At 41.7% G+C, this 12,292-nt stretch overlaps 1 protein-coding gene across 1 annotated transcript in view; it reads left to right on the forward strand.

Annotated features, from left to right (window-relative positions):
- LOC115476004 overlaps positions 1 to 12,292 on the forward strand; it is a gene marked incomplete at its 5' end in the record, with an annotated part of 269,698 nt that overhangs the window by 251,240 nt on the left and 6,166 nt on the right. The window contains 6 exon segments of the mRNA XM_030212099.1: positions 962 to 1,149; positions 3,435 to 3,532; positions 4,754 to 4,938; positions 7,757 to 7,959; positions 9,922 to 10,084; positions 11,757 to 11,866. Coding sequence (XP_030067959.1) covers positions 962 to 1,149; positions 3,435 to 3,532; positions 4,754 to 4,938; positions 7,757 to 7,959; positions 9,922 to 10,084; positions 11,757 to 11,866 — 947 coding nt within the window.

The following is a 12,292-nucleotide window of genomic DNA, read 5'->3' on the forward strand; positions in this document are numbered from 1 at the left end:
CGCCATTCTTCAAATACTTGCATGACTTATATAGTTCATATTTGCATGGGGCTGTACTCAAGGGCAAAGTATGAGCGGGACATAAGTAGGGCTCACAACTATGCATGTAATTACAGAATGTTGTAAGATATGTGCATTCTTGTCATGCTAGGTACACTGATAAAGTTACACTAATATTCTATAATGGAACCAGGGCACCTATCTGGAGGCACCCAATTACAGAACTTCCCCCATGGTGGCTATTTTGTTTGATAATGTGTGCTGGACATTGGCTTTGGCATGGAAGAAAAGGCAAGATAAAAGACTTTGAAAAGATGAACTAATTGGTTTCTCCCACTTTCTTTCTCTGGGAAAAATACCTCATACCCTGGAGTACTTAAATCTAATTTAAAAAAAACAAAACAGACAACCTCACCAAATAATCACTCAGAAATTTCAACAAGTGGAGTATCAACTAGATGTGGAGGAAAAAGCCTCAGAATTCTTATTAGAGTACTCACTCGTATTCACAAATTCCATCGTATGCACAAAAAAAACCTTCGCTCATAGTCAACACTGCAGTGTGCAGTTCCATATTCCCATCATCTGAGGTTATAAATGTCCAAAAAAAACTCAAACTTATCTACACAACATCCCCCCCCCCCCCCACCCATGCAGGAACTCCAAGCAAGCAGGATCATGGTCCAAACTGCCGACAAGGTCCTTTTCCTCCACATCTAGTTGATACTGCACTTGTTAAGTTTCTGTGTGATTATTTGCTGATGTTGTCAGTAGTTTCTTTGACTATTTTGTCCCTCATGCCTCATTCAGTTTTGTTTGTGTACTTAAATCTAAATCTGATCTAATGATATCAACACCTACACCTGTTGTTCCTGCAAATAAACTACTCTATATTTCAGAACTGTCTTGTGTCACGGTTAAATGTTGTGTCTTACCTAAGGTTGCTCTATTCCTGTTTCAGAGCCTCTGGCAGCTTTAAAGGATGCATATTATGATGTGACACTAAAGTCCCTGGATGAGGTTTGGCAAGAGAAAATGGATGAATACCTGAAGAAAATACAGGCTTTCCTGCCTAGTATTGTAAAAGATGTGTGGTTAAAAGAGCCCATCTATGGAACAGTAACAGCTTTGAAGACTGGCATAGATATGGTTGGTCTGATGTGGCATTCCCAAGGCACAGTTCTGGTTATTAAGTAACTTGACGGTCTCTTCAGTTGTAGAAATGTAATAACTTGAGAAATCCTTAGAATCTGGTTCACTAGAGTGTTAGGTTTTAGATCTGTCCCTTTTCTTAGAACTAAAACACATTTTAATTAATCTCTGCTCCACTGTATACAGACACTCAAAACATGACAAGGAATTTTCCAGGACTAATGATGAGAGGTGGAAGTAATATTAAATACTAGTAAAAAAGGCCCGTTTCTGGAGCAAATGAAACGGGCGCTAGCAAGGTTTTCCTCCCCAACCCCCCCCTACCCCTTCGTCGTTGTGAAGCCACTGACGCCATTGCTCCGCACCTCGTCAATGCACCTTCCTCACCTTCTTCGTTCTGAAGCCACTGACGCCATTGCTCTGCCCTCGATGTGTGACGCCATTGCTCCGCCCTCAACGTCATCACGTTTGACGTGAGGGCGGGGCCCAGAGACTTGGTGATTTCGGTGGCTTCACCACCACAAACCCTTCATTCAGGAAGTGACGTCAGTGGCTTGGCTTCAGTGACATCAGTGTCTTCAGAACGTTGAGGGTGAGTTTTATTATATAGATTACAAAAGATATTAAGTACTACAAAAAAAGAGAAAAAAAAGACCTACTATCAAACAAATAACAAACACAATCAGAGGGGTTGATATTCAGCCCATCACGGTAAGCGGCGTGCAAGTTGCTTCCAGCTGTGACTGAATGAACTCTGGATATTCAATTCCAGGGCATTCATGGCTCCCAGCATTGAATATCTGGAAGTTAACTGGGCACTGGCCACTATTCAGACCGGTTCCTGGTTAACTTGCCACTAACCATCTAAGTTTCCATTCTCTCCTAACTGCACCCCCAAATGACCCACAAACAAGCTGGTTCTGGCATAGGCAGTTAGAGAGGATATTCAACTGCATTATCTGGTTAAGTGCTACTGAATGTCCCCAGATAGCCCTTCACAGGCACTTTGAAAATCAACTCCAAAGTAAATAATGGTAGATTAAGTCCAACACGACCCATCTAGTCTGACTAGTATAGTGGACAGGACTGAATCTGCTGCTCTTTGCAGGCTATCCCCACCCCCCATTCCTTTGTTTAGAGTTGTACTTGCTACTATGTGCAAGTTACCCCCTCCATGCCTTTTTGTACTTGTAGGTCTTGACCAACATCTAAACTTTAGACACAGTACGTTCCTGTTTCTATAAACTGAGGATGTTATACTCGGTTAAACATCTATTTTCTCAGGAAGCTCTCTGCATCGTAGTTCATTCTTTCATCATCAGTTGACTTGATTATCGTAATGGCTTGCTAAATGGGGTCCGCATGCCAGACATCTGACAACTACAAATGGAATAGAACATGGTTGTAAAACTAGCTACCGTTTCCTGCAAATCTGATCATATTACTCCCCTGCTCTACAAAGAGCCTTGGCTACCAGGCAACCACAGAATAACATTCAAAATTTTTATGTTAGTACATAAGGGTCATCATTCCAGACTACCACCTTATTTATCACAGCAACTGATTCTCTATGCCCCTTGTAGAACATTAAGAACCTCACAACATAACGGTCTAGTTATTTTTACATTATTTGTCTTGACACTATTAGAACAAAAACTTTCAGTGTGACAGGCCCTTCCCTCTGGAACTCACTCCCTATATCTTTAAGACTAGAACATTCACTTCAAATGTTTCAACAGGGTTTAAAGACATTTCTGTTTCAAGATGTCTTTTGACAGATAACTGTTCCTCGTTCCCCCTTTTCTGCCTTGAATCTCTCTTGGAGGACAGGAGACAGATCACTGCTGGATTAAATTTTTAAATCTCTGAACGTTCTGGTACTTTCACTACTCTCTTCTATCACCTGATTGTATTTCTTTTTCAGTCTATCTAATTTTCTAATTTGTAACACTTGTTAACCACTCAGAAAGTCCACTAATGAGCGGCACATCAAATATTAAATAAACTTGAAACTTGTTACCCCCTCCATGCCTTTGTTTAGGGTCATACCTGCCACTCCCTGCAGGTTACTCCCCCCCACCCAATGCCTTGTTTGACATGTGAAAATAATTTTACTTTTCATGAAAATGCTCTATTACTTTGAGTCCATCCTCTGTGTTTATCCCATACCTTTTTGAATTATTTGCTGAAATATTCTTCTCCACCAAGTTCCTTTCATTCTCGCAGATGACAGTTCTTTTCACTTCCCTATAACATTAGCCTTCTTTCTCTTGTTCTTTCAGGGAACTCGCCAGCTGATGAAGTGGCTAGATGCTAAACTTTCCAGAGCAATGAGCATGATCCGGAGGCCTTTGTCAGATCTGTACAAATACTCTGCCAGGTACAAAGCTACTTTTTCCCTTTGGATAAAAGTCACTTTGATTTTCTAATGATAGCTCTGTGCTCTTTCAAACGAAACATCATGAACCGGACCAGAAGGGATTTCATAAAGACAGAGAGAAGAACATTTGAGGGTGACCAAAACCATTTTTTTCAGTTTTGGCCTAACCCTAATCTGCAGCTGATATTCACCTTTCGGTTTCAGCTGAAACCGAAATCAAAGCCAAAACCAAAACTATCTGTTAGGGTCAGGCGCAACCCTGAACAAGAACAGCTCCCAGTCCCTCCCTCCCACCGAACAGAATGAACCCTTCACTGCCTCAGCTTTCCCAAACAGACTGAGCCTCCCTCCAAGGCCTACCATACATCTCCTGGTGGCCTAGTGGCTAGTTAGGGCAGGAACGGTGCCCATTCACTCTTGCCCTTGCCAGCTCTGCTGCCAAAATGGCTGCTGCTGGCAGTCATGGCAGCCATTTTGAGATTGGAACCAGCACAAGTAGGAACAACTGGGGATCGCTCCTGCCCCCACTAGCCACTAGACCATCAGGGTATGTACAGAAGGCCTGTGGGCTGGGCCTATGGGTGGGTCTGGGAGGAGGGCTCCTTCTGTTTGGTAGGGGAGAGGGAGGGAGGAGGACTTCTTCTGTTCACAGGGGAGGGACAGCTAAAAGATCCAGCATAAAGTTTTGGGTCCAGCCAAAAATGGATTGGCATTTTAGGCTGAAATTTAAAAAAAGAATGAATATGAATTTCAGGCCAGTTTCGGCGCCAAAACTGAAACCAAAATTTGGTTGGCCTCTAAAGAACATATTTCTTGGCGCTGCCACACTGAGTGACTTCATAGATGCTTCTTCTGAAGCTTTTGTTCCTTTTTCCAGGTAAAGCTGCCTATATTTAAAAGGCATTAAACTGTTGCAGGTATGATTTTCCTCATTAAGATTTCATGTCCTGATTTTTGCTATCCACAGTGTTTTTGCTTGAGGAGTTAAGTGGATACTTTTGGGTTCCTTTGTTTTTCTGTTTCAAATAAAAGCAACAATCCTTGTTTAATGGTATAATTTCTGAGTAATGCAGTTTTCACCTCCTGTGAAATCACAAGCAGCTTAAAGGACATTGTATTCTTAGAACAATGAAAATACATTCAAGTGTAGTCCTGAAGCAGGTTCCCAGTTCTGTGCATGATCTATTTAGAAAGGAGTATTTGTCTGTTTCACTTTTGCAGCAACTGTTCGGTCATATTGAACCTCCCCATGCTAGATGAGGGACACCAGCCTGGGGACTTGGCAGACGTTAGCAACTACCTTATTGAAGAAAAACTGTTGAAAACCCTGAAAAACTTATACAGCATCAACCCAATGGCAGAATACTATAGATTCAAGTGGAGAATGATGGAGAGCCCATTTGAATGTAAGTTACCTCTTAATTTGTATCCAAGAATCATCATTGAATTGTATATTTGCCTCCTTTTATGTTTCCAGTTGTGCCCTTTGTTCAAAGCATTTGTGTGTCTTATGAGATGTTAAGGGTTTTTTAACTAATTATTCTATCTACCAGGTTTATAATTGGTTTCTGCAGCTTTTGAAATGTCCATTTAGTCTTCACTGTGGCTTCACTTTCGAGTAGTAGTGGACCATAAAGAGCAAGAGAATTGCCCATGCCATCCATAAATCAAATCAATTTCTTATATACCACTAAAATCCCCTCTTCAGGGTTCATTGCCATTTACATGAATAAATAAGAATAATAAATATGAGAAAATAATACCAGCAGCCAGTAAAACCCTTTCCCCTCCAAGGCTTACAAACGAGTTCTGCCCTTCCCCCCAATCCCTGATGCAGGGCATAAATGGCTGAAATACTTTCCTCTCACCAACACACACACACACAATATCCCCACCCCTTCCATTGGGAGCCTGATTTAACCAAATGTGTTGTGGGAAGGGACAGGACCGATCCCCACTTGTTCATACCCTGCCTCTTCTAAAATAGTGCCACCTAACCACTAGTGGTAATCTTGCAGGCCTACTACTAGATGGATGGATTTCCTAAACTTCTGCATCTATCCATGTGCTCAAGCCTCTGGGGAGATTGCTCAGTTCAAGCAGATTGCTCAGTGTCATATCTTTCTGTAAGCCATGATGATCATGAGCTTTGAGGGGGTGAGAGGTGAGTGTTTGCAATTGGAAGATGTGACGCGGTATCCTATTACATCAGTGGCTCTCAACCAGTGTGTCGGGTCATGCTGGTGTGTCACCATGAGATGGGAGGTGTGTCACAAGAAACTTGGTGTGGATGGCAAGCTTGTTTCCTTTACAACCATCACTACCTGCAGGCTGGGAAGCCCAGCAATCTTGAGAGTCAAGTTCTTGAAATCCCCGTAACTGATCCCTATTTCTGCTTCCCCCTTACCCTCAATAATAAATGCAGTCTCCAGCTCCAACTGAACATGTTGCAGGTGTGCTGTCTGTAGGTTCTGTTTGCTATATAGTTTCTGAGTGTCAAATTTGCAGTTTATATGTTGCTTCACAGTATCTGGCAGTGGAGGGATTTTATATTGTTGTTATTGAGGTGACACCAGAATTTGAATATATATTTGTTTTGATGTATGACGAGTGAGAGATTTGGGACTGATGTGTGGTGTACAGCTTTTTGATATGGGATAGGCAAATTCATTCTGAACTTATAATTAAACAATGAGATATTTAGGCATGCTTTGTTCCGCTGTGAATTTTAGTGTTCGGTGTGTCACCTATATGAACATTGTCTGTCAAGTGTGTTATAACATAAGAAAGGTTGAGCACTGTATTAGATCATAGATCACAGTGTTTGGCTTAGACCATGTGTATTTCCTTTTTTTATAAAAAGTTAGAGTACTATTGTGTTAACTTCCAAAATATAAGAACGCTTCCAAATATAGATATGTGAAATAGTTTGAGCACCAAATATGCACTTTTAACTGAATTCCTGACAGGAGGTAAAGGACACAAATGGACATGTGTTTTTCTTACACCAACATCTTGCTATAGCACTACCAAATGTACGCACCTGGGGTAATGGAGGGTTAAATGACTTGCCCAAGGTCACAAGGAGCTACAGTGGGACTCAAACTCACATTGCCAGGATCAAAGCCCACTGCGCTAACCATTAGGCCACTCCTCCACTCTGTAATGCAAATTAAGCAAACCTTTGTCAGAGGAAAGGCAGCTCTAGAGCAAGAGATTGTGGTGTGAGGCTCCAGACGAGTAGATTCAAGAGAATGTTTACTGGTATGTTGATATATTGAGGCAAGCGTTGACATGTTGGGGAAAATTCCATTTGAAAATATGTTTGTATATAAGCCCCGTTGCCTTCTGTATAGCAGAGGCCTTTTTGTTTTGGTACACAGTCATTAAAGATTGCTATCTCTGACTGTGAGAATATTGGGTCTAAAAACTTATGGGCCTGATATTTAAAGCGATTTAAGCAGGCAAGGAGAGGCTCCTACCCACTTACCTTAGGTTCAGTGAGCCAACTGAAGATATTCAGTGCACTTAAATGGAGAGTGCTGTTGAATATTAGCACTAGCCAGCCATGTGAAAGCCAGCCAGAAAAAAGGGGAGGAGCTGGCAGGTATGCGGATACCAGCAATGTTCAGTGGCAGTGCCCACATAGGTAAGTGGGCAGATAGGACTGTACAAAAAGCAATCCTAAGTTTCTCCACTTAGCTTCTAGGTACCAGCCTGCAACTGATATTCCCTCCTTGCCACTATCCTCTTCACTGATTCTGATCCCCCTCCCACACCCCAATAGCAGACGGCCCCCCTACATTCCTGACCCCCCCCCCCCCCTCCTGATCTCACCCTGCAAAATGCCTTCCTCCATCACACACCAAGTCTGAAAAGGCTCCACTGGGCCTACTGTGCCATGAAATTGGTCTAGAACCCCACTCGTTCCTGCCCCTAGTAGCTCCAGATTAAAAATGGCTGCCATGACCTCTAGCAGTAGGCTCACTTCTAAAATAAGCATCTCTGTGTCTTTATAAAATAGGCTCTAAACAGTTGCCTAATTGTCCTCCAAATCTAGGTAATCTGTTATAAACATTTTTCAAAATTATGCAAACTAAGAATATCCCATTAGTTTTGTTTAGTTGTTTTTCTCTAAAAAGTATTGTACATCCATGTTTTTGGTTGATACCCTTGGAAGTTGTGCGAAATGCATGACCTGGTCATTTTAATGTTATGTTTCAGACCATGCTCTGCTGATTGGAAACCAGCATTTTGTGACCTTTGATGGAAAGGTCTACAGCGGAACTTCAAAATGCAGTCTACTTCTGGCCCATGATTTTACCTATAATAGTTTTTCTGTAGTCCTCAACCAGGAAAGTCGTGGCATGAGATCCCTCTATGTAAGGATGAACCAGACGGCCATTGACCTCTACCCAGGGGGGAAGGTAAATCTCTGATTATAACATATAGGGGTCTATTTTCTAAGCCATGATAGCTGTTAGTGAAGCAGTTAACGCATGCTGACAGTTAATGCGGCATCTTAGCAGTTACTAGTGTGTACTAATTTCTGCATTAACTGCCCGACACTGAAGGAGGCAGGAAATAGGCAGGGGAATATGGCCAGTGAAAAGCAAAGCAGTAGGGTATCCGGTGGTAATTCCAACACAAGACCAAGACACTTGAAGTTCAATGTATGGAAAATTTATTGTAGTAAAAGCATCTCTACGACTTGACTCAACATGGTGCTGTGTTTCGGCATTTTCAATTACGTCAGGAGTTGAGTAAACAACCTCAGATATATTTACTTTTGAGACAAAAGGCTGTCAATAAACTGTTACGAGCCTGAATGCTAGTGAAGTGGTCTACATTCAGGTACAGTATATATTCTTCTGTTCCTGGAGGGCTCATAATTACAAAATAAAAGAGTTAAAGTGGGATTTGAGCCTGAATCCCTTGGCTTAAGGTCAACTCCACTAACCACTAGGCTACTCCTCTGCTCTGCTGGGAGATCTGTCTGGCCACTCTTCTAAGAATGCTGCCAGACAGATGTCCTTGTTCTTGCATTTTTGCCGTTCATATGTTGGAAGTTCTAGTTTGCAAAATGGCTGTTCATGCTGGACAACATCAGAACATTGATGTCTATCTCACACCTTTTCAAACAGGAAATCCTGATATATTTCTTGCTGGGAAATACACGAGATGGATGTCCATTTGGGGTGTTATGAGCTGGACGTCTCTATTCTGACTTGGATGTCCTTTCAAAAATGCCCTTCTATGTTTCTTCGTAAAATAGGTGCCTACATGACCACCACACAGAGGTGCCTTCTATACATCCAAACCTAAACATTCCCAACAACTTCAAAGGGTTTTGGTTCCAGCTGAAAGCGAATCCGTGGCATGGTTTCGGCCAAAACTGAAAAGTCATATCTGCCCTCCCCTTCCCACACCCTCCAGCAGAAGATGCGGCCCCCCTGTGCCCCTCCCCCCCCCCCCCCCCCCCACTGCATCAGTAGGCTCTCCAAAGGCCTACCTTTAACAAGCCCTGGTGGTCTAATGACCTCTTCAGGAGCAGTAAAGAACCCCACATTTTTCTGCCCATTGCTGCCCCTGCCTCCGTTTTAAAATAGCTTCAGAGACACTGATACTGCATTCTTTTCTGCAGAGATGCAGCAGCCAAGTACTGAAAAATGAGTCCGAACAAACTGAATGAATACAGGGTGCACCAAGTATACTGCCATAGGTGAATCTTTTCCAGAGATGATTAATATATCATAGTAAATAATTAGAAACTGCCAAGAGCTAAATCAGGGACTGTGGGAATGTTCAGACTGATGTTTACAGTATAAACAGTCCCTGATATTCTTTGAAAAGGAATTCCTGCAACACACCTGCAGCAGGCTGATGGTAGAGCAGTAAGGTTATATACAAAATAAAGTCAAGATTTGCTGTAGCCAGAATACTGTCTGATTTAAAGCTGATTGAAAAGTACTTTTTATCAAGTGTAGCACACTATGGATGGAAATAAATTGGAAGACCTGAATGATAACACAATCTGTAAAGCACATATTTTCTTTTCTTTGTTTGCTTCTTTTCTCCCATTGCCAGCTGTAATATTTAACTTAATGCTCCTGTATTGACCCTAGAGGCATTTTTAGGTAGTGTAAGCTGGTAATATGAGAACCTGGATTGCTGCTTTTTAAGCCATAAATAGACAGGTTATATTCTGTCTGCTAAACGGTACTACTAAGTAAGATAAATTTAGTGTTAAATACTTGGCCTTATGCCTGGTCTCTTTCCACAGATCATATTTTAAGCTACTATGGCATTGGTACTTCAACCAACGTGCCAGCCTTTCTTCAAGCATGTGGAAGGACATGAACCCATATTCACTGATGCTCTTTCTGCAGGTGGAAGAGGACTGTCAGAGCCTTGACCTACCTTTTGCCAGGGATGGGGTCAGTATAAAAAAAGACGCGAATAAAATTGAAATGCACAGTGTGGATGGAGCCACTCTGACATGCGACCTTCAGTACGATGTCTGCAGTTTCACCTTGGATGGATGGCTTCATGGTTTGTTTGTCTTTTTATCAGTTTTCTCTCATTTCCTAATAGTTTCAGGTCAGTGTGTGGAACTCAGTGATATCGGGGCTCATTTTTAAAACAGAAAAAAAAAAGTCCAAAAAGCAGTACAAAGTGGCAGTTGGATTTTTCTTTTCCCCAAAACATCCAAATCGCTATTTTCAAAACATATTTTAAGATGTTTTTCTATGCAGTTTGTCTGAAGTGCATCCAAATCACAAGAGACTGTGTCAGGGGCTTGTTAGAGGCAGGATTTGGGCATTCCTAACAGTAAGTTAGGAAGCGGAGCTGGCAGAGGGCAGGCCCTGGAGCAGGCCCCTGGGGATCCTCCTCACAGTTACATAAGGTAGAGAGATGCAGCAGGGAGGAGGAGGAAGAAAGACAGGCAGAGATACCTGTAGTAATTGCTTTTTTTTTTAACCGCGAGAGCAAAGCTTTTTACTGCTCCTGCAGTAAACTGGGTAATTATATTTTGTTACCTTGGGTCCCCATCCCCATGTCATTCTCTAGTCTCGCCCATGCTCTGCTCAGATTCCACCCATTTGAATACCTATGTACTTCGTAAGATATATACGTTTTACAGAATAGCAGACAAATTTTTGACATTTATACACATTTGCCAGTATTCTAATTATTTACATGCATAAAATGTTAGCACATACATTAGAGAACTACCCTCTTAATGCTGTCGGGTAGGCTCCTGGACCATTTCTGCCTTCCTCACATGACTGCAAACTAGTTTTAAATAGCAGACCGTTAAGCTTGAGAGTTTTCCAATTTGGTTTGATACCAGGATAAATTCAAATGTCAGTGCCATGCAAGATTTCTCTGCTTCAGTGCAGAATCCTTAATTAGGAGTGAGTGATTTGTTTTTGGTTTAATGTAACAACTTTGCCATCCAAAATATTGTGCTGGATTTGTTACTCCAGTAGAAGTAGGGGTTACTAAGTAAAACTTCTTTCCAGGATATGCTGAAGCAGTTTTGGTTTTCATCCATCAAATTTATTGACTTTTGGTGCTGAGATTCTCTAAGAGAAACAGAAGCAGCGCCCCCCCCCCCCCCCCAAGAAAATGGGAAGTATACACGGAAAATGGCCCACACAAATGTCATTAATGAGTTTTGTTGTCAGTGGAACCATTGAAGGATACAATTGGGCAAGACTTGTTTGACAGTGTTAGCAACTGTTTGGAAAGATAGAAGTATACAGTTAACAAACCATTCTGGCAATAATTTATATTCATTCAGTCACACAGCATTCAGTTTTGTTGGCACTGAATTATATGACAAATTTGTTAATTTTCTGCATGCAGCCCAGACATTCATGTGGCCTTCTGTGCATCACTCGTGCTATAGCAATCAAACCTCTAGTCCATACTAGTAATAATGAAAAGCAGAGCCAGGACCATTAATTCAGAGTGCTTGGAACTTCAGTGCACATTTCATAGCTGTGTTTCCTCAAGGAAGAAAGGAGGGAATATTTCTGCTTTGCTTTCTCTGGTCCAGTTTGACGCTTCATTGTTCTTTCTTCCGTACTGGTTGCCAATGCATTCACAGTAATAGTTATTTCTCATGCGACCACATTTGCTCTAACAAACTAGAGTTTAATGGCCGTGAAATTATACTTTGCTGCTGTACTGACCACCCTTTTTTAATTACTTCCAGGCATCTCAGCTGGCCTTTTTGGAACCAATGATAACGAAGCAAGAAATGAATTTATGCTTCCAGACCACTTGTACACCGACAGTGCCCAGGAATTCACTCAGAACTGGCAGGTACTTAAACATGCGGAAGGTCATTTTAGAACAGGGCTCATAGGCAGGAAAAATGCATAAGTGTCTACGTTACATCTATTTTAAAAAGGCAGCATTTATTTATTTATTTTATTGCATTTGTATCCCACATTCCCCCACCTATTTGCAGGCTCAATGTGGCTTACATAGATTTGGTAACATAGTCATAGCTGGATATCTGATACAGTTAGTAGTGTGTAGCGATTAAGGAAGGGGAGAGGGAAGAAGGGAGAGAGTTGTTAGGGTAGTTATAGATGGTGTGTGTTCATAATTGAGTGGGCGTAGTGAGGTTGTAGGTTTTCATTGTAGGCCTTGTTGAAGAAGAATGTTTTCAGAGATTTTCAAAACATAGTTGTTTCTTTGATTGCTTTCAGTTCTGTAGGTAGTGCATTCCATATCTGCGTGCTC

Source organism: Microcaecilia unicolor, chromosome 8, assembly GCF_901765095.1.
Source record: "Microcaecilia unicolor chromosome 8, aMicUni1.1, whole genome shotgun sequence".
NCBI classification, from domain to species: domain Eukaryota; kingdom Metazoa; phylum Chordata; class Amphibia; order Gymnophiona; family Siphonopidae; genus Microcaecilia; species Microcaecilia unicolor.